At 39.0% G+C, this 27,132-nt stretch overlaps 1 protein-coding gene across 1 annotated transcript in view; it reads left to right on the forward strand.

Annotated features, from left to right (window-relative positions):
• The window catches only part of glt1d1 (glycosyltransferase 1 domain containing 1), a 94,033-nt gene that overhangs the window by 58,966 nt on the left and 7,935 nt on the right, over positions 1-27,132 (forward strand). The window contains exons 9-11 of the mRNA XM_022670489.2: positions 10,051-10,094; positions 12,998-13,118; positions 13,502-13,600. Coding sequence (XP_022526210.1) covers positions 10,051-10,094; positions 12,998-13,118; positions 13,502-13,600 — 264 coding nt within the window. The remainder of the gene's footprint in view (positions 1-10,050; positions 10,095-12,997; positions 13,119-13,501; positions 13,601-27,132) is intronic.

The following is a 27,132-nucleotide window of genomic DNA, read 5'->3' on the forward strand; positions in this document are numbered from 1 at the left end:
TGAGGTCAAACACTACATGTGGGCCAGAGGAGGATCAGCCTAGACCGGCCATGGACTGGGCCGGATATTTGGATAAACATAAAAAAAGCCCCCCCCCCAAAAAAAAAGGAGGGAAAAGAAAGACAAAGATGAAGCAATGAAAGGAAGATGGTGCTTCTGACCCTGAGACTGTTTTGGGGGAGTTTCATTTACTCACAGTCTGTTCTGGAAAGAAATTAAACGAATGAATGAACACTACGTCACTTGTAGTTCAAATGTGATCGACTTAGCAGCAGCAGCAGCAGCAGAAGCGGTGGCTGATTTTCTAAAATGAGAAAAAAAAGAACTCCAGATGTTGCTGCTCGTCCTGGACTGACCTTAAGTACAGTTCAAATTCAGAGCATTTAAGAAAAAAAAAGCAGCTGCTTCTAATTTAGGCTTGTTGGTGCCCCAACCCAAAGCACATTCTCTGTTTCTATTTTTGGTTTTGTAAACTTGTGTTTTTGAAGTGATTTAATAGTAATAGTAACACAAAAACAAGGTCCACTTGTTGCAGTTTTTTTTAAACCCCAAAATTAGAAAATATTTAGACAGTATGTAAATGTTTCTTACAAATACTTTTATTTAACTGCAGACATCATGAATGCTTGATATTTAATGTCTTTTCTGCTCAACGTTTATTTAATTATTTCCTACATTTTAAGCCTGCAGCACATTCCAAAAAAAGTTGAGACAGTGGCAATTTATGGCTAAAGAAATTAATATAAAAATAATAATGATATATATATATATATAAAATGTAATGTAGTGTAATGGTGTGCTTTGAAATGGGTTTTGAGCTGACAAATCCACAGTTGCTGGTACAGTCATGATTTGGTGCAAAAGCAGTATCTACTAGTGCTGGGTGATTTTAGAAATATTGATATATTTTTCTTGTATGTATGTACTAATGCATCTCAGAAATTAAGAAAAGTAACTTTATTTCAATAGTTCCGAATTTTAAGCATTTATTTCTTTTATTGTTGATAATTATAGCTTACAGCTAATGAAACACAAAAATCAGTGTCTCAGAAAATGTAAATATTATTGGTACACTTGGCAGTGTGGGCAGTGTGCCAAGTCATGCTGGAAAAGGAAATCTGCATCTTCATAAAAGTTGTCTGCAGAGGGAAGCATGAAGTGCTGTAAGATTTTCCAGAAAAAAACACTGTACTGGCTTTAGACTTGATAAAACACAGTGGATCAACACCAGCAGATGACATGTCTCTCCAAACCATCACTGATTGGTGGAAACTTCACACTAGACCTCAAGCACCCTGTATTGTGTGTCTCTCCACTCTTCCTCCAGACTCTGGTCTCTTGATTTACAAATAAAATGTAAAATTTACTGATGTACAGTGATGGTTTGGAGAGACATGTCATCTGCTGGTGTTCATCCACTGTGTTTTATCAAGTCCAAAATCAGTACAGTGTTTTCCCACAAAATATTACAGCACTTTATGCTTCCCTCTGCTGACAACTTTTATGGAGTTGTGGATTTCATTTTCCAGCAGGACCTGGCACACTGACCACACTGCCAAAAGTACCAATTGGTCTTATATAATATTCACATTTTCTGAGACACTGTTTTTTGAGTTTTCATTGGTTGTAAGCCATAATCATCAACAATAAAAGAAAAAAAACTTAAAATAGATCATTCTGTGTGTAATAAATCTATATAATGTATGATGTATAATGTATAATGACTCAGAAGAGTCTTTTTGTAATATTGAGACTATATATCGTATCACCATTCAGCAGAAAAATGTTGAGATTAGTTTTGCACATCCAAATCGCCCATCCCTACTATTTACGAAAAGTGTAGTTTTGAGGCGCAAAGAAGGGCAGAAGTTCTCAAGTTTGTCAACATATTTATGAGAAAATCATTGAAATGTTTAAAAAGAATCTTCCTCAAAGAAGGATTGGAAGGAATTAGCATATTTCTTCCTTTCCAGCCCATAATATTATTAAACCATGCAAAAAATAAAATGTAAAGGAATGTCACTGAGGAAAGGGCAAGGACATAACCCTCCCTCAGACGGCACTGCATCAGGAACTGTCAGTCAACAGTAGCTAACAGAAACATATGGAAAAGAGATTACATTGCAAAAAAATAAAATAGTAAAATATACTTCCTTGAAAAGTAATAGCCAAAGACAAACTTATAATGAATGAAACAATAATGAAATTGGTTCTAGTGTTTGTAATTAATGATATAAAAATAATTGGTTGTAGGAGAGCTCTGGTGTAAAATGAATTTTGCTGTAGTAAACCCTGATAAAAAGTACTTTCCTTTGATGAATAGCACACCTTCGTTCTCCCACAGCTTTCCAAGATCCAGACATTTTAACAGTTTGTCCAAACACCCTTCAGACTGGATGACATGGGGCATAATTTGATAATGCGATAAATCACTTTTTCCACTGTTATCCAGCTCAAAGTAGCTCCACACCTTCTTGCTAGAATCCAGAGAGCCCCGACATTTAACACAATGCATTATTAACTTAAAAAGTGCACAAAAAGCTTATAAAAGCCACTGTTTACATCCTATAACGCTAGCTTCAGCTCCGAGTGCCGCCATCACTAAACTGAAAATAACATAGACATATACTGTATATACATAGACTTTTCAATAAGCTTCTTGTGCACTTTAAATTATTAATGCTTCGTTTTAAATGGCAGGGCTCTCCAGATTCTAGCAAGGAGGTATTGAGCTTCTTTGAGACTGGATAACAGTGGAAAAAGCGATTTATCTCATTATCAAATTATGCCCTGTGTCACCCAGTCTGAAGGGTGTTTGGACAAACTGTTAAAATTTCTGGATCTCAGAACGCTGTGGGAGAAGCGGGGTGTGCTATTCATCAAAGGTAAGTACTTTTTATCACGTTTTACTACAACAAAAGTCCATTTTACACCAGAGGTATCCTTTAATAGGCAATTCTGGCTGACCTGGAGGAGCCACACCTGAACGAGTTTTCTTTTCTCGAGGAAGACAACACTTACAGACACTGTTGTGACTCTGATGACTTTGTTGTGTTTTCTGGTGTTTGATCTGGACTCGCTGCATGTGTTTACCCCCCTTTGTGTGTATTGACCTCAGCCTGTCACTGTAACTGTAGTTACTGAAGGCCCTGTAATAAAGAGGCTCAGCATGGATCTTCTCAGCACCTCCCAATCATTACAACTCTGCAAAACTCCGAAAGTGTGTGTGTGTGTGTGTGTGTGTGATTTCCCCAGGATTAGCAGCATTAAGGCAGGGACACTTTTTAACACGGTTTCTTGTCTTTTCAGGACGTACGTATTGATCTCTGGCCACAGACTCTGCATTTTAAGTTAAAACAGATGTATCGCTCAATCACAGCCCCACAACTCCATCCGAGTGCCCAGAAGCCTTCACAAAAGGCCTCTGATAACAGTAAAGATGTTAGAAAATGTCTGTAAAGTTCGTAATGCAGCTCCGGCATCATCCTCATGCCTCCTCTTTGGTAGAAAGTATTTATTTTTTTTATATGTATAATTTATTTATAATTTAATGCCATTTTCACCCTACCCCACCCACCTATTAGGACTCCCCCATCACTAGTAATGCCCTAGTACTGTCTAGGAGGATGAGGGCCCCAGCGCATTTCTCCAAAACATGTGAATCACAATGTGAAAGAATCTGAACTGATTTAATCTGTGATGTTATGGAACTAAAATTAATTTTATATTGAAATGTATTTTTCTCCACAGCAAAATTTCAGAACACAAAAATGCTTAGGTAAAAATTAAATGTATTTAATCCACCATTAGATTTAAAATCTAATAAAATATATAAAATATAAAAGGCAAGTACAAAATCACATAAGCTTTAATTATTTTAATTTTTTTTTTATTTATTTATTTTTTTTTTATACAAGCTGTCCACGACTCGCCCAGAATGTGTCCACAACCCTCTTTAGGTGTCCTGACCCACCAATTCAGAATTGCTATATTAGAGCATATAAACAGTAATAATATCACAGTAATAATAGCACAGTAATAATAGCACAGTAATAATAGCACAGTATAATGGATAATAATGCATAACAAGATTGATTCTAGTTTTAGAAATAAATCATGTTAAAATTAAGTAATATCCAATAATGTGCTTAAAATATTTTGGTTATTAGTTTCTCATGAATTACCCATGAAAACATGCTTGGAGAAAAAGGCGAACTAATTATTTTACTACGCCAGACATTAGATGAACACAATATAATTCATTCTTAAAGCATTATAAACATGTATAGCCATGTTTTTATGCATTATGGACTATGATCATAGTGCATCATCAGCTGTGTATAATAGATGTTATATGTCTATACTAACAACCTTAATAAAGCTGCCTTAACAACGCTTTCTATAATTACTTTTAACTACTCATTAATTCAACTTATTTCAAATGTTACAGTTGCTTATATTAGTTTATATTATATTATAGCATGTTGTCCTACACTCCAATGAACATATTATTAGTAACAGATGTAGAATAATTTAACCTGATGTATAACATATACATGCACAGCTAGTGGTGCATTTTGATTACACTGTATAATGCACAATAAACAATGTCTATAATATGTTATTATATATTTTATAAATATGTATAAATGCATTATAATGTGTAATGAGTATGTTTATATAATCTAATAAACATGACATTCCTAGAAAGTGTTACACATATTATTAGTATCAGATATATATTTTAACCCTGATGTATAACATATTACAAGCACTGATTATGATGCTTTATAATCACAATACATATTGCTTAAAAAGCATGTCTATAATGTGTTGTTATAGATTTTCATAAATATGTATAATCATGTCTCTAATGCCTTATGAATGCATTATAATGTGTTATGAGTATGTTTAGAGTATACAGTTTAATAGACACGACATTCATAGAAAGTGTTACCCATAATATTAGTAACAGTCAACAGATGTTCGATAATTTAACCCTGATGCATTACATATTTCAAGCACAGCTTATGATGCATTATTATCACAAAACATAAAGCATAATAAACATGTCTAATTTGTTATTATCATGTTTATAATGCCTTATGAATGCATTATAATGTGAGTATTATAAGTAACAGATATATGATATGTAATTTTTTTATTATAATCCCAATTGATAATGCAAAATAAACATGTCTATACTTCATCATGTTTATAATGCCTTATGAATGCGCAATCAATAGACACAACATTCATAGAAGGTGTTACAGATATTATTAGTAACAGATATGATATTTTAACCTTTATGTATAATAACAATTGATAATGAATAATACACGTCTATAATTATTATTATTTTTTTTATATAATTCCTTATGAATGCATTATAATGTGTTATAAGTATGTATGTTTATAGAGTCTAATAAACATGACATTCATAGAATCATGTTACTGATTGAATTATATAGGAACATATATGCGAAATGCAGATTTAAATACATATGTCAGCTTTTAAGCTGCATATAATTTATAACCCGGCTCCCCCAGTAAGCTAGATTTTGGCTGAGCTGCTGCTCCTCCATCAGAGCTTCCAGAACCTTCCAGTGCCTTTTTTTCCCCACACCTACGCAGATGTTCTTTCATATCTCCAGCTTTAGAGTTGATGGCATCATTAGACGCTTCCCCTTGCCCCTGTTATTGTTTTTCAGGTTCTAATGATGATCCCTCTCTATCTCTGGCTCTCATCTCTTTGCGAGTTTATTGATGTTCAAAGCGGTTTGTGTTTGAGTGAAGTTGGCCTGCGGCACACCCTCCCAACACCTCCGACTTGGCACATGCGATCGTGAGCCGTAGTGTGTTTTCTGTTGTTGTCTGATGAGAAAATTTTGGAGTGTGTTTTTTTTTTGTGCGTGTTGTTTTGTTTTTTTTTGTTTTTTTTTGGGTGAATTCATGAAGACAACATCAAATGCATCCCAGTCGCTGCGCTTGTGTTACTATTCTCTTTGGTGCGGTATAAAAGTGATATCCACGAGCAATTCTTGGTTCAAAAGGCCAGAAGATAGCAAGTCTGTTTAGCTTCAGCGTGTTAGCATTACATTACGCCACAAGGAATAAATAAAAAACCTTAAATAACGCCGATATCAAAAGCACTTACTGAGAATCAGTAGCTGACGCGCCGTAAATGTTGGATTCGTAGGATTAATTTAGTGTCTTAGTGTGTCGCTTTTCAAAGAGATTACAAGATGTTCCTGGAAATTCCTTGAGGATTTCTTTCATGTAGAGCTCTGTGTGAAGCTGTGAAGATGGTAGTTTTCATATGCAGCATATAGCAACCTAAAGAAGTTGACCTATAAAATGTTTCATATCGATAATGTGATGCAATTGGAGTGTAAAATGTGTGACCCTTAACCTATGATGCTCTAAGCTTTTATGTAAAGTGATTTAACAGCATTGGGCACACTGTAGCGGAATGTACAGCTTTAGCTCGAGCTTTAGATTAAAGTGAAAAATCTTTTATACACAGTTTTACTCTTCTGCCCCATAAATAAGGTAGCAAAGACATGTTCGGTGGGTGGATGTTGCTTTTAGCTAGCGATATGACCTCCAATGCTATTTGGCCCTATCTTGCACTCTCTGTAGATCTTCCTTTTGCAGAAATAACAGTGTCTTAACACTTCCTATAGCTTCCAATGAGATTCTGCCATATTTTTGAAGGTATTTTGGACCATTCTTCTTTACAAAACCTCTCCAATTCATTTTTGCATGATGGTTTCTGATCATGGACGGCACACTTTAAATCACACCACAGATTTTCAATAATATTCAGGTCTGGGGACTGAGATGATCATTCCAGAATGTTGTACTTGTTCCTTTAGGAGATTTTAAGCAGTGTTTAGGGTCGTTGTCTTGTTGAAGTATCCAGCCCCGGCGCTTTAACTTCAATTTTATCACTGATTCTTGAACAATGTTCTCAAGAATCTGCTGATATTACCTGGAATCAATGCGATCCTCAACTTTAACAAGATTCCCCTCACAATCTTCACTGGCCACACAACCCCACAAGCATGATGGAACCACCACCAATTTTACTGTGGGGAGCAGTAAAGTGTTTGTCTTGGAATGCTGTGTTCTTTTTTCCCTCATGCATAAATAACCGTCCTCCAAATAACTCTACAATTTTAAGTTCATCAGTCCACAGCACCTTATTCCAACATGAAGCTGGCTTGTCCAAATGTGCTTTAGCATACCTGAATTGAATCTGTTTGTGGCGTGTGCTCAGAAAAGGCTTAACTAGTGCCTGTGGTCTTCCATTTCCTCACCATGTTCCTCACAGTGGAAACTGACAGCTGAAATCTCTAAGATTAAGCTTTTTGTATCCTTCCACTAAACCATCATGTTAAATAATGTTTGTTTTCAGGTCATTTGAGAGTTGTGTTTTGAGGCTCCCATGTTGCCACCCTTTAGAGAAGATGCAAAGAGGAGAAAAACTTGCAATTGCCCACATTAACCCTTTCTCATAATTGGATTCACCTGTGTATGGAGGTCAAGGGTCAATGAGCTTACCAAACAAATTTTGTGTTCCAGTAATTAGTGCTAAAGTTATTCAAATCAAAAAATGGCAAATAAGGGTGACCAAATGTATGCACCTGCCTAGTTTTGTTTAAAAAATTGTTTTACACTTTCTGTAAATCCTATAAATTTCACTTCTCGAATATCAGTACCAGTTTGTCTGGTATATGATACATTTAACTGAAATTGCTGATCCAAACAACCAATGATTTATAAAGGAAAATAATGAAAATTATGAGGGGTGCCAAAACTTTTTCATTCCACTGTACCAACAAGATATTATAAAAAAAGTTATGTATTGCCCCTTTAATGTAATAGGATGTTACATATGTTGGCTGTAGGATAGAATCAAAGCGCTAATGAGCAAAATAAATAGTCCAGGAGTGATATCAAAGCTACGCTACGCTAGCGTGCACGCTCTGCACATCTCTGACCTAAATTGCTTACTCTGCCACCACCACCGCTGCCACCACCACTGCTGCTGCCGCTCCTGCTGCCGCTGCTGCTGCTGCTGCTAGTGCTGGGCCAGCTAATACATGCAAAGCCCTCATCACAATTAATCAGATTGAGCAACAACCCCTCCCTGACCCTAATCTCTGAAAATCTACAGGATTTTCAAATGCGTTTTCCCCCAGAGCTAGCGCAGCCCATGTTAGCACTGATGATCAGTGTGTAGCATTGTCTTGTCCAGCGACTGTGATTTAGGTATTACTGAAATGATTTCACAAAGTAGATGCCTCTGGAAGGAGGAGGAGGAGGGGGGGGCGGGATAAATGGGGATAAACGCACAAACTTGCACCGCTTATTGTTTCTAAGCAAAGATGAGCCGTGGCAAAGCTTACATAATAGTGGAAAGACATTTATCTTGTTTTTCATCACAGTCTGGCCTGGAGTTACTTTTTCCATCCTCTCTGCTTCACTTTAGAGCAGAGCTAAAGAGCCTCTGTCTGCACAGAGTGACAGTATTATAAAAAATACTGTCTGTTGTTTAGGCTGTGTTCACTTTAATGTTCACGTTTACTTCAGATCTGATTTTGGCCTTAATGTGATACAGATCTTATTATTTCAGTTTGATCCACTTTCAAATGTGGTACTAGATTGGATACATATCCAATGTGTGGGCATGTGCCATGAATGTGAATGGCGAGCATGGATTTTATCTTCATTTTAAGCAACAGAATAAATATTTTTTGCATTATTTTTTCAATGCTGTGTGGATATGACATGTTCAGTATATTTTTGGGACTGCCACACCCATCGATGTAGATACATTCATAAGCACCATTTGCTATTTAACCTATGCAGACGGAAGGCATGAAAATAAACTGTTGGCAGGGTGTGAGATAGCAGTGAGCATCACAACACACCATGTGCAGGTTGTAAGATGGGGCCCGTAATATCACATTTTGGAAATTCCTGTGGGGAAAAAAAATCTTCTTTGCTACAATCAGCAAAGAAAGAAAAAAATGACTAAAAAGAACGCCCTGCCAACTGTTAAACATGGGGGTGGATGCATCATTATTTATAGTTGTGTTGCCACCAGTGTGCCATATCGTATCGTATGCAATAACATCGCCAACATTTTTGCATATCGTGAACGATATTATACCCTGAAATAGTGCCATATCACTCACCCCTTAATTATCACATCAGGGTTCTACTTTTTTGCTGTTTTTAGTAAAAGAAAAATTCACACTGTTATCATTTCCCATTATATATCTACTAGAGACAGATTATGTCTGTCCAGTATAATTTATTTTACTTTAGTCCTGGATTTATGAAGATGTTTGGAGTGCGTTAATAGTACCATGACATTCTGGGTCATTGACGTCTGTTATAAATCTGATAAAATTCTGGTATTTTTAATATCTCAGTTAAGGATGTGCCATATCACATGCAATAAAAAATCAGTGTTTTGTCATGTCTCCAAGAGTATCCTTATTGCAAAAACACCATGAAATATTGTGATATTTTAGGACCATATCGCCCACCCCTATTGCACACATAGGAAGATCATGTCACGGGCCACATTGATCATATTAGTAACTGTGCAGTAAACCATACTACATTAAAACCAGCTTGCAAATATGGCTTGTTTCAAATTTGCTGTTTGAGATTGTTCATTGTTTCATTGTTTTTTCCGTTGTTTTTTACTTCAGATTTACAGCGCTGAAGTAACAATACAATACCGCATACAGTGTGTGTGAATGTACCATTCTTAAAGCTCCCATGAACCTGTAAATAGGGGCAAACCAAAATACTCAAATCTTACTGTTCCAAAAACATTTTTTACATCATGGTTAAAAACAGATAAAACCTCATGAATAGTTTATAGCATTTGCTTCAATAGTGCTCAGTATTGCTCTATTATTCTGTGAACTCATTTGAAGCTGTCTGAAGTCCTGTTACATGCCTAAATCATCACCCAAACTCTTCTTAATTCGTTATGCATTTGTCATTGTACTTTCTCTCCTTTAGGTTGACCCCGTGTTCAGTGCAGAAGTGGACGAGTGTGTGAAAAGGTAAAACTTCCATTCTTCATCTTTCCTTCACCTTCCTCCCTTATCTTGTGAGTGAGGTTGGACGCTGGTCAGGGTGCAGGGCGATGTGATTTATCAGAGTTTGAGCAAGGCCAGAGATAGTGGGTGCTAGGTGGAGTGCTGGATGGCACATTCTGTCTCTAAAGTTGTGCAGGCAATTCACATTCCTCAATCCACAGTGTTGCGTGTTGTGGGTAGCATGTGACAGAATGGACCAGGACCAGAAGCAAAGGGTTAGTTTCTCAGGGGGACATCTGTGAAAAATATTTACAGACTTCTATTCAGTTATAAAACTCCTGCATCCGGACTGCAATAAAAAAAAAAAACAGGCAGTTTTTCAGTTGTCTTTTACAAATAACAACATGTTCAGTAGCTCCTCCATTTCCACTCACTGTTGTGTTTACGTGTATCTCCGTGGAAACACATGCTTGAAGTGTAAATACAGTGTGTAGTAGTGGACAAATAACATTTTTATTAAACACCACTATGATCAGGAGATTGCAGAGGTTCGAATCCTGTTCATGTAGCTTGCCATAGGCTACCGGATCCCTGAGAGAGCACAATTGGCCTTGCTCTCTTTTGCTCTCTCCCCACAAAGGGTGATGTCAATCAGCACTAGGCGTCTGTGAGCTGATGTATCTGAACTCTGAAGTCTCTGCGCTTTCCTCCGAGTGTGCTTGTAATGCAGCAATGCTAAAACAGCAGCAATTGGAAAAGAGGCGGTGGCTGATTTCGCATGTATCGGAGGAGGCATGTGCTAGTCTTTACTCGTCTGGTGTTGAGCTTCACTAGGTAATTGGCCGTGTAAATTGGGGAGAAAATGAGAAAAAAATGTAAATAAAAGTCATGGGACACGATACCTGTTCCAAGACTTTTCATCTATGTAATTTATTAGTTAATTAAAATAGCACGATATGTACTAGTGCTCCACACAAAAAAGTCTATGTGTCTAAGTCTATGTGTGTGTCTATACTGTATATGTATGTGCAAACTTATCTCTGTAGACACACTGCTTTACTGAAAGAGAAAATGTAAACAAACCCCCTGTAATGTATGGAGGCTGCTGTGTTATCTGACTCCCATCTGAGCAGAGGAACAGCTGGAGATGCTGGAGAAGTAAAGAGGTAAAGGTGGAGAAAGATAAGAAGCTCAGAGTAGAGCAGCTTGTGCTGCTGGAACTCTGCACTGCAGGCTGGCTTCTTCAGACAGAGCTCTGATGAAAGTCTTCACTGCAGCTGTGGGAGCAGTCCTGATTGTTCATTTTACTGAATGTGAAAATGATATTTCATTTTAACAGATATCTACAGCGGCTTGCAGTTTTACTGAGATTTTAACTGATAGATTAACACAAAGTAGCACATAATTGTGAAGGTAAATGGAAATGATACAAACTTTTTTAATCAAATAAAAATCGCAAAAGTGTGTCGGCAAATGTATTCAGCTCCCTTTATTCTTAAACCCCTAAATAAAATCCAGCACTATCAACTGCCTTCAGAAGTCTCGTATTTAATGAAAAGGTTTAGTTGTTTGTAATTTAGTCTCAGTATAAATACAGCTGTTCTGTAAAGTGGTTTGTTAGAGACTTTGAAGCAACACAAGGACCACTGTTTAATCCATCATCCAAAAATGGAAAATTTATTCTACAACTGCAAACCTGCGAAGACATGCCTGTCCATCAAAGTGACAGACCGAGCAAGGAGAGCACTGGCCAGAGAAGCAGCTGAGAAGCCCATGGTCACTCTGGAGGAGCTGCAAAAATCCACAGCTTCCGTGAGCCATGGTAAAAGGCATGGGACACGATACTAGCTTCCAAGTCTTGTTCCAACTTAAAATCCCTTAGTTGTCCCAAAAACCGACAGTGCACCTTATAACCCAATGTATGAATTCTACAAGTCAGATTGTAGAAACAGTAAAGCCACTAAAGTACAAACAGCATCATGAAGACCAAGGAGCTCACCAGATAGAAGGGTCAGCGATAAATTTGTGGAGAAGTTTAAAGCAGGGTTAGGTTATAAAAAACACATCCCAAACTTTGAAACATCACAAGGACCACTGTTTAATCCATCATCCAAAAATGGAAAATGTATTCTACAACTGCAAACCTACGTCCTCCCAAACTGACAGACTGTGCAAAAGGAGCACTGGTCAGAGAAGCAGCCAAGAGGCCCATGGTCACTCTGGAGGAGCTGCAGAAATCCACAGCTCAGGTGTGAAAATCTGTCCAAAAACAACTAAAAGTCGTGCACTCTACTAATCTGGCCTTTATAAAAAGTGGCAAGAGGAATAATAAAAAAGCAAGGACAGGAAAGCTAAATACACTTTAGCTTTAGCATCTTGAGAGAATAAAAAGAGAACAATATCTTATTGTAAATCTCAATAAAATACATTTAAGTTTGTGTTTGTAAGGTGACAAAATGTGAAAAGGTTTATTTTACCCCCAATTCGGAAGGCCAGTTATTCATTCTCATTCAGAACCACCAGCCACCACTTCTTTTTAAACTGCCGCTGATGCAGCATCACTCATCACTGGCCAGCCATCATCAGCTAACAGACATATGTGTTGACCAACATCACACTAGGAGTGATGTGGGAGAAGAGCAGCACGTACCCACTCAAAAAGAGCAAAGCCGGTTGTGCTCTCTCAGGCTCTGGTTGCTGATGCCTGGCAGAATGATCCAGGATTCAACCAGAAATCCATGGTTTATAGTGACTGTGCTTTAATCCGCTGTCACCTGCTGAACATCAGCAGATGATCTCCAGATGGAGCTAGAAGATGGAAGAAGAGGCTCTTGATAAAATAACCAGGGAGAGTAAAGTATAAATATAATCTTCTGATTATGAAGTTTCTGAGATTTCTCCTCTTCTGTATATGTTTGTGTGTTTAGATCTGCGGGTGTGTTTCTGGCTGCAGAGAGGAATCAGGAAGAACTTCATGCTGCAATGCAAAAATCCTTCGCCATGGTCAATTCCTCTATTTCTGAAGGAATGTCCGCCGCTATCTTAGAGGTACGTGCCTTCCTGCATCTTCTTCTGGACTAGAGAGACAAAATAATGTCAGATTCTTATCAGTAATAAGCAATGACTTGCCATATTTTTCTTAGAGCTGCCCTGGTCAACTGTAAGCACATACATTTCCACTTAAACATCAGACCTGCTATCATTTGTCTCTCTCACTCATCTCATTCTTATCATGGTGTGGATCAGTAATCTCATTTATCTGTATCAAACACTGCCGATTAGCATAATCCACAGAGGGATTAAAGCGCTAATTAAATTCATGTTTTTTGTCCTCAGTAACCCGGTGTGTCTTCATTAGCTCATGGTGTCAATTATTCATTTTAATTTGATTTCGTCATTTATTTGATTATGAAATGCGCTCTGATTGACAGGCCATGGATTTGGGCTTGCCGGTTTTGGCCAGGGATATTCCCGGGAATGCTGCAGTAGTCCAGCATGAAAGCACAGGGCTGCTGTTCTCTTCACCACAGGTACAATTTGCTGATGTCTTATACTGAATCTGCTTTTATTCTGCTAAAAGTATTTAATTAAAGGGTTTAATTAAAGTGTCCAGTGGACAATATTGGTGTTTTGGGTTTTCCTAATACAGTGTAAACATCCTACTGGGTTAACTGGTGACCTGTCACTGCCTCTAAACACAATGTTGGTTTCTAATTAGATGGTTTCCTACAGGGGCTAATGTTCTCTGTTCTCTGTTCTCTGGTGGTAACTACAGTATTTAAGCCTGTTTCTATTTAGAAGTGAAAGTATTGGGTTTTAATGGTGATAATGAATTAAAATGAATGCACAAATTCTAACACTAAGCGAGTTTAATAAAACTCAGCATATTTATTTTTAAGATGCAAACCAAAATATCTAAAAACCAAATATCAGTAAAAAAAAAAAGGTTTTTTATTTGGGTAAGAAGTTAATTTATGAATGATAATAATTAAGGTAGTAAAAGTAATAAATAATATATTTCTGTCTTTCAGCTATAACCTCTCTTAATAGATAATTTAGCTAAATATGGTTCAAGTTCAAATTATATAATTTATAAATGTGTTATATGAACTACTGGTCAAATATTTTAGAACACCCCCACTTTAACAACTGGAAATGGTACAAAATCCAGTGTACAAAATCTTGCCGTGAACTGACAGGGCTTTTAAGGAAAACAAATGAACTAAAAACTGAAAAGTCATTGTAGTATTGTAATAAAACAATTACGTATATCAAAAAAAGACAAAAAAAAAACATTTTAATTTGCAGCTGGTAAGTAGCGATAGAAACAAATTACATTAAAAAATGATTTGAAAAAGCCTTTGTCTGTAGTAAATCAGTGCTGGGACAGATGGTGTTACCACACTATATACTGCAGCATTTACACACAGCACATTGACACAGAAAATTAGATAAGATTATAGAAATTACAGATTAACCCAGAGAGTGGTGAGAACTGTTTCCTACACCTTCAAAAGACTCTTGGAAACTGGAGAAAATGGGTACAGAAAGAGGTCTGGCTGACCCACATGTCAACAGCGCCATTAGCTCATCTTAATATTGGACTAAATCTAAGTTTCAGCAGTAAAGAGAAAAATTAGAGGTCTGATAGTTAAAGTGCAGTAATAAAGTCCTTGGTAAAATGATACAATGAAAAAGCACTGCCACTGGAGAGCTAAAAAATAGGGGTGTTGTAAAATCTTTGCTTTTTTAGCCAACTTTTAGCTGTGTTTGATTGATTGGATTTTGTCACAAAATGCCTCCCACTTCCTATATATAATGCACTTAACATATTACTAAAGTACTCTTATTGATAGTCAATCAGTGTACACTTAATGTTCAGTTAGCTAACAGAAAAAGATGAGAAACTGCTGGCAAAGTTGATTGATTAAGTGTTAGATGTAATATAAATACTGTCAAAATGCGATTTATTTGTGAGAAGAGAATTCATTGTAAAACACAATAGCATCACATCTAAACTATAAGGCGGATTTTATGTGACTCTAGTGAAAAACGGGTGTCGTGTTTTCCTTCTAGTTCAGCAGTTCTCACCCCTGGGTAGCGAGACCTGTTAAGCTAAGATAAGTGTAAGTGAATTCTTAAAAAAAAAAAAACGTCAAACAAGTGATGGATAATAATCTACACAGAATTCGCTCCTGAAAACTGCTTTCGTTTTATTAACAGTCAGATTAGATTTCTAGATTTCTAGACTTCCACTCAAGCTGGAGCATTAGCATTATCTACTAACCGCTAACAGGTAATGCTAATGCTGCTTCAGCAGTGCTAGCCGGGTTAGCAGCAGGCTATAGGCCGATAATACTCACCTCTGAACAGGCAAAGAGCCAGCGCTTAAGGCAGTTAGCAGCTAATGCTAATGCTGCTCCAGCAGTGCTAGCTGGGATTAGCAGCAGGCCAATAATACTTACCCCAGGACGGCCAAAGAGCTAGCGCTTAGCGTGATTAGCGGCTAATGCTAATACTGCTAGAGAACTGAACTGAAACTCCTGTATAACGCTGCACTTTAGCGGACTGACTTTACTGCTGCTTACAACCTGTCTGGTAAAATTCATACATAAGGCGCACCAGATTATAAGGCGCACGGTTAATTTATTGATTAAGTGCACCTTATAGTGCGTAAAAAAAAATAGTATATCCAAAACATCAGCCGCTGTGTTGGAAAAGTTAGGGTTGTTCAACCACAGTAACAATGTGTAAAACTGCCTCCACCATGTTTAAAAGCTGTACTTAAAACAAAGTGTTTATCAACACCAGAAATCCATGTTAATTTTTTGTTTATCATATATTATGCTAGCTTGTGCCTTGCACTTCTCTGGTTAATTAGTTAGTTGAATCCTTAAAGTCAGTTCATCCCAGTAATACAGATACATGTTTATGTTTTCTTCACTTTTTTCTCTTGCTAAATGTGCAGAAACACTTATGCCGCATTTTCAGCTCCACTGGAGGAGAGAAAAATCGACACAGTATGAACGCTGTCACGTCGTTGAATTTTATCATGAATTCTATCACGGACTAAAAGACAGTGCAGACAGGCTTAAGGTTTTGTTAGCTTCAATTGCTAGCGGGAAAGTTTCGACTTTATTAGCAGCTAAGTGTTTTCCAGATTGCATCCCAGGTTCCTGCTGCTGTATGAGATTGTGTTTCTGCACGAGTACTCACCATAAAACGAGCTGTTTGCCTGAAGGGGTGCATAATGAGGGGAGCGGAGGAAATAAATGAGTGATTTGCTTTTGTACAGAGTTTTCCTACACACTTAAAGCACTGTCTGACATCCATCTTCAATCACTGCCGGGATGAAGCACTCACCCAGAGTGTGCTGGGCTGGCCATATGCATTAAAACTCCCACCAGCTGATTTGTGGATGGAGGATTATTAGTCAATTATGATTGAAGGTGACATTGGTGACGAATTTGGGCAGGACATCTGGATTATTAATGAGGGAAGCTTGCCTGGAGGTGGATTTTTAGAGTTTTAACCTTCAGGCGTATGAAGATGTTGTTTTCTTCATAACTATTTAAAGAAATGGTTAGGTTAAGTTGAACATAAATGAATAAATAAAATTGTCCATATGTTTTTTTTTTAAGTGTTTCTTAGTTGTACACCATTGTATACATAAAATGAAACTACAGTTTATTTGTAAAATACACATTATTTCACTGTAACTGGTAACTGTTGACATACATTAAGCAATAAATGCCAACAAAACAATGTATAATATAAAGTATAAAATAATATGTTTTAAATATATAATGATAAAATCAAATGAATTAATAGACATTTAAACAATATAGAAAGGAGGGGTGCAATAGCTAGGAGTCTGCATCTAGGACTGATTCTGGTTTGTTTTCAAACACAAGAATTTATTTTCCAAAACCATGGATCGTTTGCGCAATCCTGTATGTTACTTTTCTTTGTGTAGTTTTATAAACCCTTCAGCTGGCTGCTTTTTATTTATTACTATTTAGTTTGTATTGGATAAAAATACTCAAGCAGTGAGGAACAGTGCTTTTGCTGTGCATGTCGTTCCACTGTGAAGCTCCTCCAAACCAGCAGCCGTTCACGTGTGAGATGGTTGTTATCCTTGACATTTACATTGTCAGTACCTGCACTCACTCCACAGAGGACAGCATTGAGTACGCTTCTGTCCTTTTAAAATGTGGATTTATTATGTATGAAGAATTGTTAACTGATGGCAGGGCAAATAATGCTATACATGGAAGCATCACATTACGAAATTTTCCAATTTTTTAACAATCCCAGGCTTAAAAGCTGTCTTTCACACTTGATTAAATTTACCAAACCCTAGGATAAAGCACACCCAGGTTCAGAAAAAACAGAGACCGTAAAAAAAGATGGATGCCGTGTTGCCGTTCCCATTTATTCAAAGAAAAAGAAGCCAAATGGGAAAAAAAACGTGATTGAAAGTTGTCTGTTTTGCCATTGAAACCTATGGGGATGGGTGGGGTTACACAGCAGGGGGCGCCCGACCTGTGGTGGCTTTACTTTTGAGAGACGATGCTCTGTCCAGCTATACACAGTCTATGGAAAAAAGACTATTGTGAAAACACCCTAAGGTCCTGTTCACATATATCTGCCAAAAAAAAAATAAGTTTTTTACATGTAATCTGCCTTCCTAAAAGTGCTTTCCAGAGCTTGTTTGAAAATGCTGAAAATGCCAATGTCACAACACATACATGTTTCTCACAGATATACCCCCAAATACTCTTAACTAATTAAACTACAAAAGGTATAACAAATGCAAGATACATGCATATAGCACTAGATTTCAGATTTTAATATATGAATAAATGAAGACTATTCTGTTACAAATATATGAGATATGATGCTCTGTTCAGATAAAACTAATTGTGTAGAGCTCTACTTAGGAGGTAGTGTGCAATTTTAGATTATACCTGTCACCCTATAGACACAATGGTCAGAAACAATTTTGGATAGGGTCTGAATCAAAATAAAAGTCTCACTTCTACAAATTACAGAAACCAAAAGCTATGAAGCTGTCTATTAGCTAGCCTGCTAGTTGTCATGCTGAAACAAGTATAGCTAAAGCTAGTCTGTAATGGCAAAAACATGAAGAGTCAGTTCTAGCTTGGCTTGGAGTCACAGAGAGAAGTTAGCTTACATATTTCCCAGCAGCAGCAGATACTCCAGGTCACTAATTTGTGGTTGGTGGGTGAACAATAGCACAGCCACCGTGCCTCCAAACATACCACCCAAAAACAGTCCCCTGCCATGATCCTAAATAACCATTTTATTGATGGAAAGTAAGTGACATCATCTGTGCTCTCTTTGAAAATCAGTGGCGGCCCCTAACCATGTGATCTATCTCCCCTAACACTCACATTTGTGTCCCTTTGTAACTTGTTTACTGATCTGATCTCTATTATTTTAATTTATGTTAAGCCTAATTTAAAATCTTTTAGCCTCTTAACCTGTAACAAATTCTTGTACCGTATTTTTCGCACTATAAGGCGCATTTAAAATCTTTTAATTTTCCCCAAAAATGTCAGTGTGCCTTATTAAACAGTGCGCCTTATGTATGAATTTCACCAGTCAGGTTGTAAGGAGCAGAAAAGCCTCTCCGCTAAAGCACAGCATTAAATAGGAGTTACAGTGAGGTTTCTCTAGTACAGAAGCTGAAGCAGCATTAGCATTAGCCGCTATTTAAAACGTTAGCTCTTTTGCCGTTCAGAGGTAAATATTATTGGTCTGTAGCCTGCTGCTAACCCAGCTAGCACTGCTGGATCTGTATTAGCATTAGTTCTAACTGTGCTAAGTGCTAGTTCTTTTGTTGTTCAGAGATGAGTATCATCATCCTCTAGCCTCTAGCCTGGAGCAGCATTAGCTGCTAACCACACTAAGCACTAGCACTTTCACTGTTAAGAGGTAAGAATATCCAACTGTAGCCTGCATGTTCAGCGTCTTATAACAAGCTGCGAAGAACTATATATGCATGCACATTGTATTTTTCTGAAAGATGCAAAGCCATTTTTATTTTTTCAAGAAGACACATGAAATTGATCAAATTATCATTATGCAGTTTATTAAACAAACGGATAAATGATGAACCAAACAGAATTGGACAAAGGTGGTTTACATTAACTAATATTCACATTAATAAATCAATAAACCAGGGAACCCTACTCACTCCTGTTACTTTCACTCAGTCCTGCTACTGGCACTCACTCTGGCACTCAGTCCTGTTACTCTTTATGTTATGAGTAACTGGACTGAAAGTAACAGGAATGGGTTTTTAGCATAGAATTAGCAAAAACATGAAAAATAGATAAATAAAATAATCTAACAGCATGAGGACACTGAGCACATTATTTGGTATTTGTACATCCATAATCTGGATAATACATACAGCTCTGGAAAAAAAAATAAGAGACCACCTAAAAAGTAGTTTATTTGATTTTACCAAATTGAAAAACTCTGAAATATAATCAAGAGAAGGATAAATGATCACAAGCCATCAAACCAGGTTGAACTGCTGGAATTCTTGCACCAGGAGTGGCATAAAATTATCCAAAATCAGTGTGTAACTGGTGGACTGGTGGAGGTGAACATGCCCAGAACCAGAGTTATTGCACTAAATATTGATTTCTGAACTCTTGAATTTTTATGAATATGAACTTGTTTTCTTTCTTCATTATTTGAGGTCTAAAATGTGAGATTTTTTTTGTTATGTCAGTCATTTCTCATTTTCTGCAAATAAATGCTCTAAATGACAATATTTGTATTTGACTTTTGGGAGAAAAGTTGTTTGTAGTTTATATAATAATAAAGAATAAAACAACAATGTTCATTTTACTCAAACCTATAGTTATAAATATCAAAATCAGAGAAACTGATTCAGAAAGTGAAGTGGTCTCTTTTTTTTCTTTTTTTTTTTTACAATTTTTTTTTATGTACAATTCTAGAAATAGAAAATCTGACATATGCACACACACGTCTCTCTACAAGGTCCTTAATTATGTCACATTTTTTGCCTGTTTTCTGTCTATTCTCATGTCTGTTATTCTCACGTGTCCCGGCTTTCTGTGTTTCTCCCCTGGTGTTTTTCCACTCACCTGTGTCCATTTGTAGCTCCGCCCCTCATTAGTCAGTCCCCAGGTGTTACCTGTTCTCTTTCCCGCCTTGTGTGTGTATTTAAGCGTCTCTGTCATTAGTGTTAGTTTGTCGGTTCTTGTGCGTTTGTACGTCTGTCACGGCTGTGTATATCCCGTCTGTTATTTAGTCTCCCGGTCTCTGAGTTTCTGTTTGGTTTCTGTTTTGTTTTCTGTTCTATAATAAATGATACTTGCATTAGCGTCCGCTCTCCTCGTCCCGTCCTTCACACACAGCGTTACAGAAGAACCGACCTAAAACCATGGACGCTGCAAGTAATCCGTTTTATGGATCCAGGCTGGCGATCCGACCCACTCCATTCTCTCGCGGCGCTCAGGAGGAGTATGGGACTGAAGACTCCTCCACTTCCCGGCGCCGGAGGAGAAAAGGGAGGCGGCGGCACTCGCAGCGTGCTCAGAGTTCCTGCCTGCCGGAAGAAGAATCCTTCCGGAGGGAGGATTTTCTTAGGGGGGCGCTAAGGATCGGGCAGTGAGCCTCGGGTCGAGCCATGAGTGCCCGAGGCAGAGGACGCGCAGCCCGTGGGACTTCCTGGGATGTGCTCCCAGTAGCTCCGAGGAGGAGGAGGAGCTCTACCCCGCACCAGCCCGTACTCCATGGCCGTATTCCCTGGCGGCTGAGAAGCCGCGCTCAGTGACTTTCGTGGCCGAGACGCCGAGCTCCGTGAAGACCGCGGCCGCAAAGCTGCGCTCCGTGACTCTCGCGGCTGAAATGCCGCGCTCCGAGAATCCCGCGGCCGAGATGACGCGCTCCGAGAATCCCGCAGCCGAGACGCCGCGCTCTGAGAATCCAGCGGCCGAGACGCCGCGCTCTGTGACTCTCGCGGCCGAGATGCCGCCTTCTGTGAAGCCCACGGCCGAGTCGCCACGCTCCGAGAGGCCCGCAGATGGGAAGCCACGCTCCGTAACTCCCGTGGCTCATCCGCGCTCCTCGACTCCTGCCACCCCTGAACCTGAATGTGGTGCTCCCACAGCCCCGGAACCTGCATACACTGCAGCACCAGCAGCTCCAGCACCAGCAGCTCCCGCTGCTCCAGCTCCAGCACCAGCTGCTCCAGCACCAGCAGCTCCAGCACCAGCTGCTCCAACTCCAACACCAGCAGCTCCTGCTGCTCCAGCTCAGGCACCAGCAGCTCCAGCTGCCCCTGTTCCCACTCCAAGAACAATGTTTGGCCCTAGGCCCCGTGTCCCTAGGCCAGCTAGACCTCCTGACTTTGCCCCCAGTAATGTGCCCAGGCTAACCCCACAGACTTTTGCTGGTCCTGGGCACCCTCTTGTGTTTTTTGTGCCCCTGTCTCTCCCTGTCATGGTTCCCGTGTCTGTCCATGTTCCAGTTCCTCTCCCCAGTGTTTTTTTCTGTTCCTGTCCCTGTTACTGTGTTCGTGTCAGTTCCTGTTAATGTGTTTGTTCCTGTTCCCCTGTCCAATCCGGTCCAGTCTACTCTCCCGTCTGCATCCAACATCAAGTTCCCGTTCATGTCCACTGTCCAATCCCCTGTCCAGTCTCTGTTCGTGTCCAGTCCCCAGTCCAATGTCCAGTCCACAGCTCCATCCCCAGCTCAGTCCACTGTCCAGTCTCCTTTCAAGTTTCCTGTCCAGCCCTGTGTCCTGTCCCCGGTCCAGTCCCAGTCTCCATTTGTGCCACATGTCCAGTCTCCGTGCGCTGTCCAGTCCCCCATCCAGTCTCAGTCAACAGTCCAGTCTGTTTTCCCTTTTGTGTCTAATCTCCAGTCCCGGCTTTTCTCCCCTGTCCAGTCTGCATTTCAGTTTCCTGTCCCATACTCTGGCCAGTCTCCTCTCTTCTGTGCTCAGTCTTAGTCGTGTTTGGTGTCTTGTTCTTTGTTTTCCACCCTCTCCAGACCAGCTCCTGGGGTTTTGTTTTTTCGCGCCCCGGGAGTTGCGCGTTAAGGGGAGGGTTCTGTCACATCTTTTGCCTGTTTTCTGTCTATTCTCATGTCTGTTATTCTCACGTGTCCCGGCTTCTCTGTGTTTCTCCCCTGGTGTTTTTCCACTCACCTGTGTCCATTTGTAGCTCCGCCCCTCATTAGTCAGTCCCCAGGTGTTACCTGTTCTCTTTCCCGCCTTGTGTGTGTATTTAAGCGTCTCTGTCATTAGTGTTAGTTTGTCGGTTCTTGTGCGTTTGTACGTCTGTCACGGCTGTGTATATCCCGTCTGTTATTTAGTCTCCCGGTCTCTGAGTTTCTGTTTGGTTTATGTTTTGTTTTCTGTTCTATAATAAATGATACTTGCATTAGTGTCCGCTCTCCTCGTCCCGTCCTTCACACACAGCGTTACAAATTACAGTAATGCAGACTTTTTTCTGCTCTTTATTTTTAAATGTCACCGAGATCTATTTTGCAAGCTAGGGCTGATAGGACACTAGAAAATGCTCCAATAGTCTTATTCTTCTTTTTCTTATCAGTTCCAACAGAAAAGGCCAATATGTGGGTTTAGGGTCATCAAACAGAGGAATTTCTTTAGGAATGTGTGCAAATCTAGGAAAGCACAGAAACTTAAATCAACCTGTTAGCCCTGCTTGGTTATACCAGCTTAATCCTCCACAAAGAGAACAAGAAGGGCAGCGGTCATACAGGCATGGATGCTGAAAGGTGCGTCTGCATCTTGAGAGTCTCTGGTTTTCCTGTGAATATCTTGTCTTTTGGATAGGCTAAGCTCTAACTTGTTTGTTGAAATGAAATCTAACAAAGAGACTTAGTCTTGTGTAGTCTTCTGTATGAGGCCAGTAAGCAGCTGAGTGATGCCCAGAGCAGCTTATGAGGTCACACACTGCGAGAATTATCACTCACCGTGCTGCTCGCCAACTCCCGACCAGTGAAATGGCAGGTCAAATATTGCATCCGTCTCGGGTTGGCACTTTTCAGATGTTTTGCCTTCTACACGTAAATGCTGTATTTCAGCCGTTAATGACGAAGCTCAGAACAAAATCTTTTAAAAATGCATTTAGAGAGCAATTTTTGCATCGGCTTGCAAAACCAGCCCTGCTTTTACTTCTTAGAGAAATCAGTGGAGCCTTAAAACTGTGTGGGTATATATAATGGCTGTCATTTAGAGTTATTGACTCAATGTCTAATGAAAGCTTACTTAGAAATCACTTTTAGCATGACCTTGCAAAAAAAAAAAACAAAAAAAAAAAAACATTAAGCTGCTTCCATTTATCAAAGGAACTGTTGAAGCCTGAAGAATCATTTGCCCTTCTTGTTTTTTTTTTAGCTGCCTATTTCTGGTCTGCTTGCTGCAAACTGAATGACGCTTTTACACTTAAACCATGTCAGTGGGATCACCACAATGCTAACTGAGATTATTAGTACAGATAATCATGATGATTGATAGAAGGAGACCCCAAATTGTTTGAATGTGGTGTGTGCAGAATGTCCATAAGGAGGACCAGTAGAGTATCATGGGTAACTATACCCTATCTAACCCAAACCTGTCATCAAATATCAGTGAGTAATCCAGCTTGGAAAAACAGTTAAAAAAAAGTTAGCATTGTGATTTAACCCGGCTCATAAACAGAAACTATAAGAGAGCCCAGCTGTGACTAATATTGTGACTAATACAGTTTTGTAGTTTACCGGTTTGTAACTTACAATAGCTGGTGTTGGCTAGATGTTAACAGATCTAGCTGGTTTAGCTAAATGCTAGAGAAATCACTTGTCCTATTTCCACCCACTGGGTTGCCAGAAAAGAATAGCAGGCAAACAAAATGCGTGGAAATAAGTTTAACAAATGAAGACCAGATTTAGAAACCAGAAGGACTACAGTCAAACACTGAGCTTATGAAGGCTGTTATGAAGGCAGTGTGTGTTTGAGATAAGTAAAGTTATCCAGACTAGTGCTGGTTAATGCAGACATACTACAAATCTACAACAATAATGTGAACTGTTATCAGTTCTTACAATGGAGGAGCACATATCAAACCAAACCATACCAAGTTTGGTTCTATTTGAACTTAATTTAGCTGTGAATGTGATTCTACAGGAGTTGGACAATGAAACTTAAACACCTGTCATTTTAGCGTGGGAGGTTTCATGGCTAAATTGAAGCAGCCTGGTGGCCAATCTTCATTAATTGCACATTGCACCAGTAATAGCAGAGTGTGAAGGTTCAATTAGCAGGTAAGAGCACAGTTTTGCTGAAAATATTGCAATGCACACAACATTATGGAGACATACCAGAGTTCAAAAGAGGACAAATTGTTGGTGCACGTCTTGCTGGCGCATCTGTGACCAAGACAGCAAGTGTTTGTGATGTATCAACAGCCACGGTATCCAGGGTAATGTCAGCATACCAACAAGAAGGACGAACCACATCCAACAGGATTAACTGTGGATGCAAGAGGAAGCTGTCTGAAAGGGATGTTCGGGTGCTAACCCGGATTGTATCCAAAAAACATAAAACCACGGCTGCCCAAATCACGGCAGAATTCAATGTGCATCTTAACTCAGAACTGTCTATCGGGACAATAAATTATGTGATCTAAAACGAGGAGTTTCAGTTTCATTGTCCAACCCCTGTACATTGCCATTACCAATATTCTTAAGCACATCTTTTGCAATAGTTCATATAGGGTCAGTGTCCTCACCCTGGCAATATGCATGAGCCTCCTATCTTTGGAGAAAGGGGGCGGGGCATACAACTCCCTGCAGTAGTTTGAAATTGAACTGCGGTAGCCATTTTTCGAGCTGGATGTCATTTAGTGAATTTTACTTTTTGAAGGATGTTTATTCCTTCTTCTAAACAGTTGTCACTTACGTGGTTATACATGGTTTTCTTTTGCAAATGATAAAAAAATATGTCATCAAAACATTGTTTCTGACGTTTCTAAGGTTACCTTCACTGGATTCAGGCACAGTAATTATTCCCTGAAGCCCTTGTGTCAAGAGCAGAGAGTAGATCCTGCCGAGCCTCTCAGAAAGGGGACTTCAGTACTGTACAAGACCTGCGCTTTACGCAATACGAGAATCATCTGGCTGTGATGTTCTTAAGATTTTGTCCCCCCGCTGAGCTGAAAGCAACATCATTAGGCTTGCGCTGCTGCATGCTGGGAAAATGGACTTACCACGATTCTCTCACGATGCCCAGGGACCTTAGATAAAAACCAGCTGTGTAGCTGGGCCTGCCTCTATATTTTATTGAAGAGTCTCATTCATGCCACTGGATAGTTATCTACTCCTGTATCCGTGGATAAGATCACCCGGCAGGGAGTCAGAGAGGGCTTTGTATGTTAAGCCATGTTAAAAGGAAACACACACTCTCACACACTCACGCACTGCACATCCACGTTCGCACAAGAAGAGCCCTGCTCTGTAACTCGCGCCCGAAGTTCCAATGCCTGAACTTTTCCACACCAAAGGAAAAATAGACCAGTTGAAGGAGAGAAAATAAAAGGGTGCCCTCCATCATCAGCACTGTGAAGCGTTTATTCTGGAATGAAAAATTGATTCCCTACTGAGGGTGCCCTCTAATGCTGTTGCTGTGATGTAGAGGGAGTACCTGCTGCTCGTAAGTGATCTTCAGCGACGAATGAAAAGCATTAGCAACGCTCATGCTGATGCCGCGAGCATCCTGGCCAAAGCCATTCATTTTTCTACATTCCACCCCTGATCGAATTGCCAAAACTCACACCACTGACTTTTCCCTCTGTCCTTATTCCTATCTCATTGTCTGTTATTATAGTCTTAGTATTTTTCTTATTTCCTGTCCCAGTTTTCTCCCGAATTACACAGCCAAGGGCGTAGGAGCGGGCTTGATATTGGGGGGGACACATTTGCCAATATGAACCCAAGCCCACCCAATAGTTTCCTAGAACAACATTTGTGGAAATTACTTTTAATTAAAAGTAAATTATTATTATAAGGTGATTTTACAACCTAAACATGTTACTCCACAATACAGCTACTGTTGTTAGAAAAATTATGCAAGCAATTATTATTCTTGTTATTATTATTATTATTATTATTATTATTATTATTATTATTATTATTATTATTATTATTATTATTGGCATGTCAATTCTGTCATATATTTACATTTTCTCCTGCACTTTTATTTTTTTCTACTGAGAGCTCTTCTTAAGATGGTGTCCTTTTATGTAAAAGAATGTAACTTTAAGTTTCATAGAGATTTTTATAAACATCAGGACATGTGGTCTTACTGTGAAAGACAAATGAACAGAAGTCACGTTACAGCAGTGTTTCTCAACCCAGTTCTTATATATTCTACTGCATATTAACACTGTTCTGCATATTCTAGAGCTTCCTCTGGTGGATATACATGATTAATTTAGGCTCCATAGGGGGCTAAAGGATTTAACAGGTAAACTCAGTAAATGACTGTTTATTAGCTGATCAGGTGGAAAACACTAGTTTAGGGCAGTGATCGGGGTTAAGTAACTGCTTTAAACTACCAACCTAAAGTACTGTACGAAATTCTGGCGATCATCTACATCCAGCTTCTAGATAACTAGTTAGTTAAATCAATTTTCGTTCATTATAGCTCACAGTAAGTCCTGTAATCCTAAATGAATAAACAGTTTGAAAATTAAAGTGATTAGCTGATCAGGTACAGGGAAACATTACATATATATTTTATTATTTTTTCTTTAACCCTGACTCCCAATCTAGCTAATTCCAAAGATAAGCTTACACACTAACACAGCTGCAGTTTATTAATCACAGTGGGTTTAAACTGTGTGCTGATTCAGAGACGTGTATTTTTAACCAGCTATCAGAAACATATCATCACAGTTGAAGTGGTTAGCCTATCGTTACCTTTATTTTAGTAAAATCTCCGTATATCCAGATCTGTTTTAAAATCAGCTGAAGCTGCTGCGTCCCGATC

This window comes from Astyanax mexicanus, chromosome 12 (genome assembly GCF_023375975.1).
Source record: "Astyanax mexicanus isolate ESR-SI-001 chromosome 12, AstMex3_surface, whole genome shotgun sequence".
Lineage (NCBI taxonomy): Eukaryota > Metazoa > Chordata > Actinopteri > Characiformes > Acestrorhamphidae > Astyanax > Astyanax mexicanus.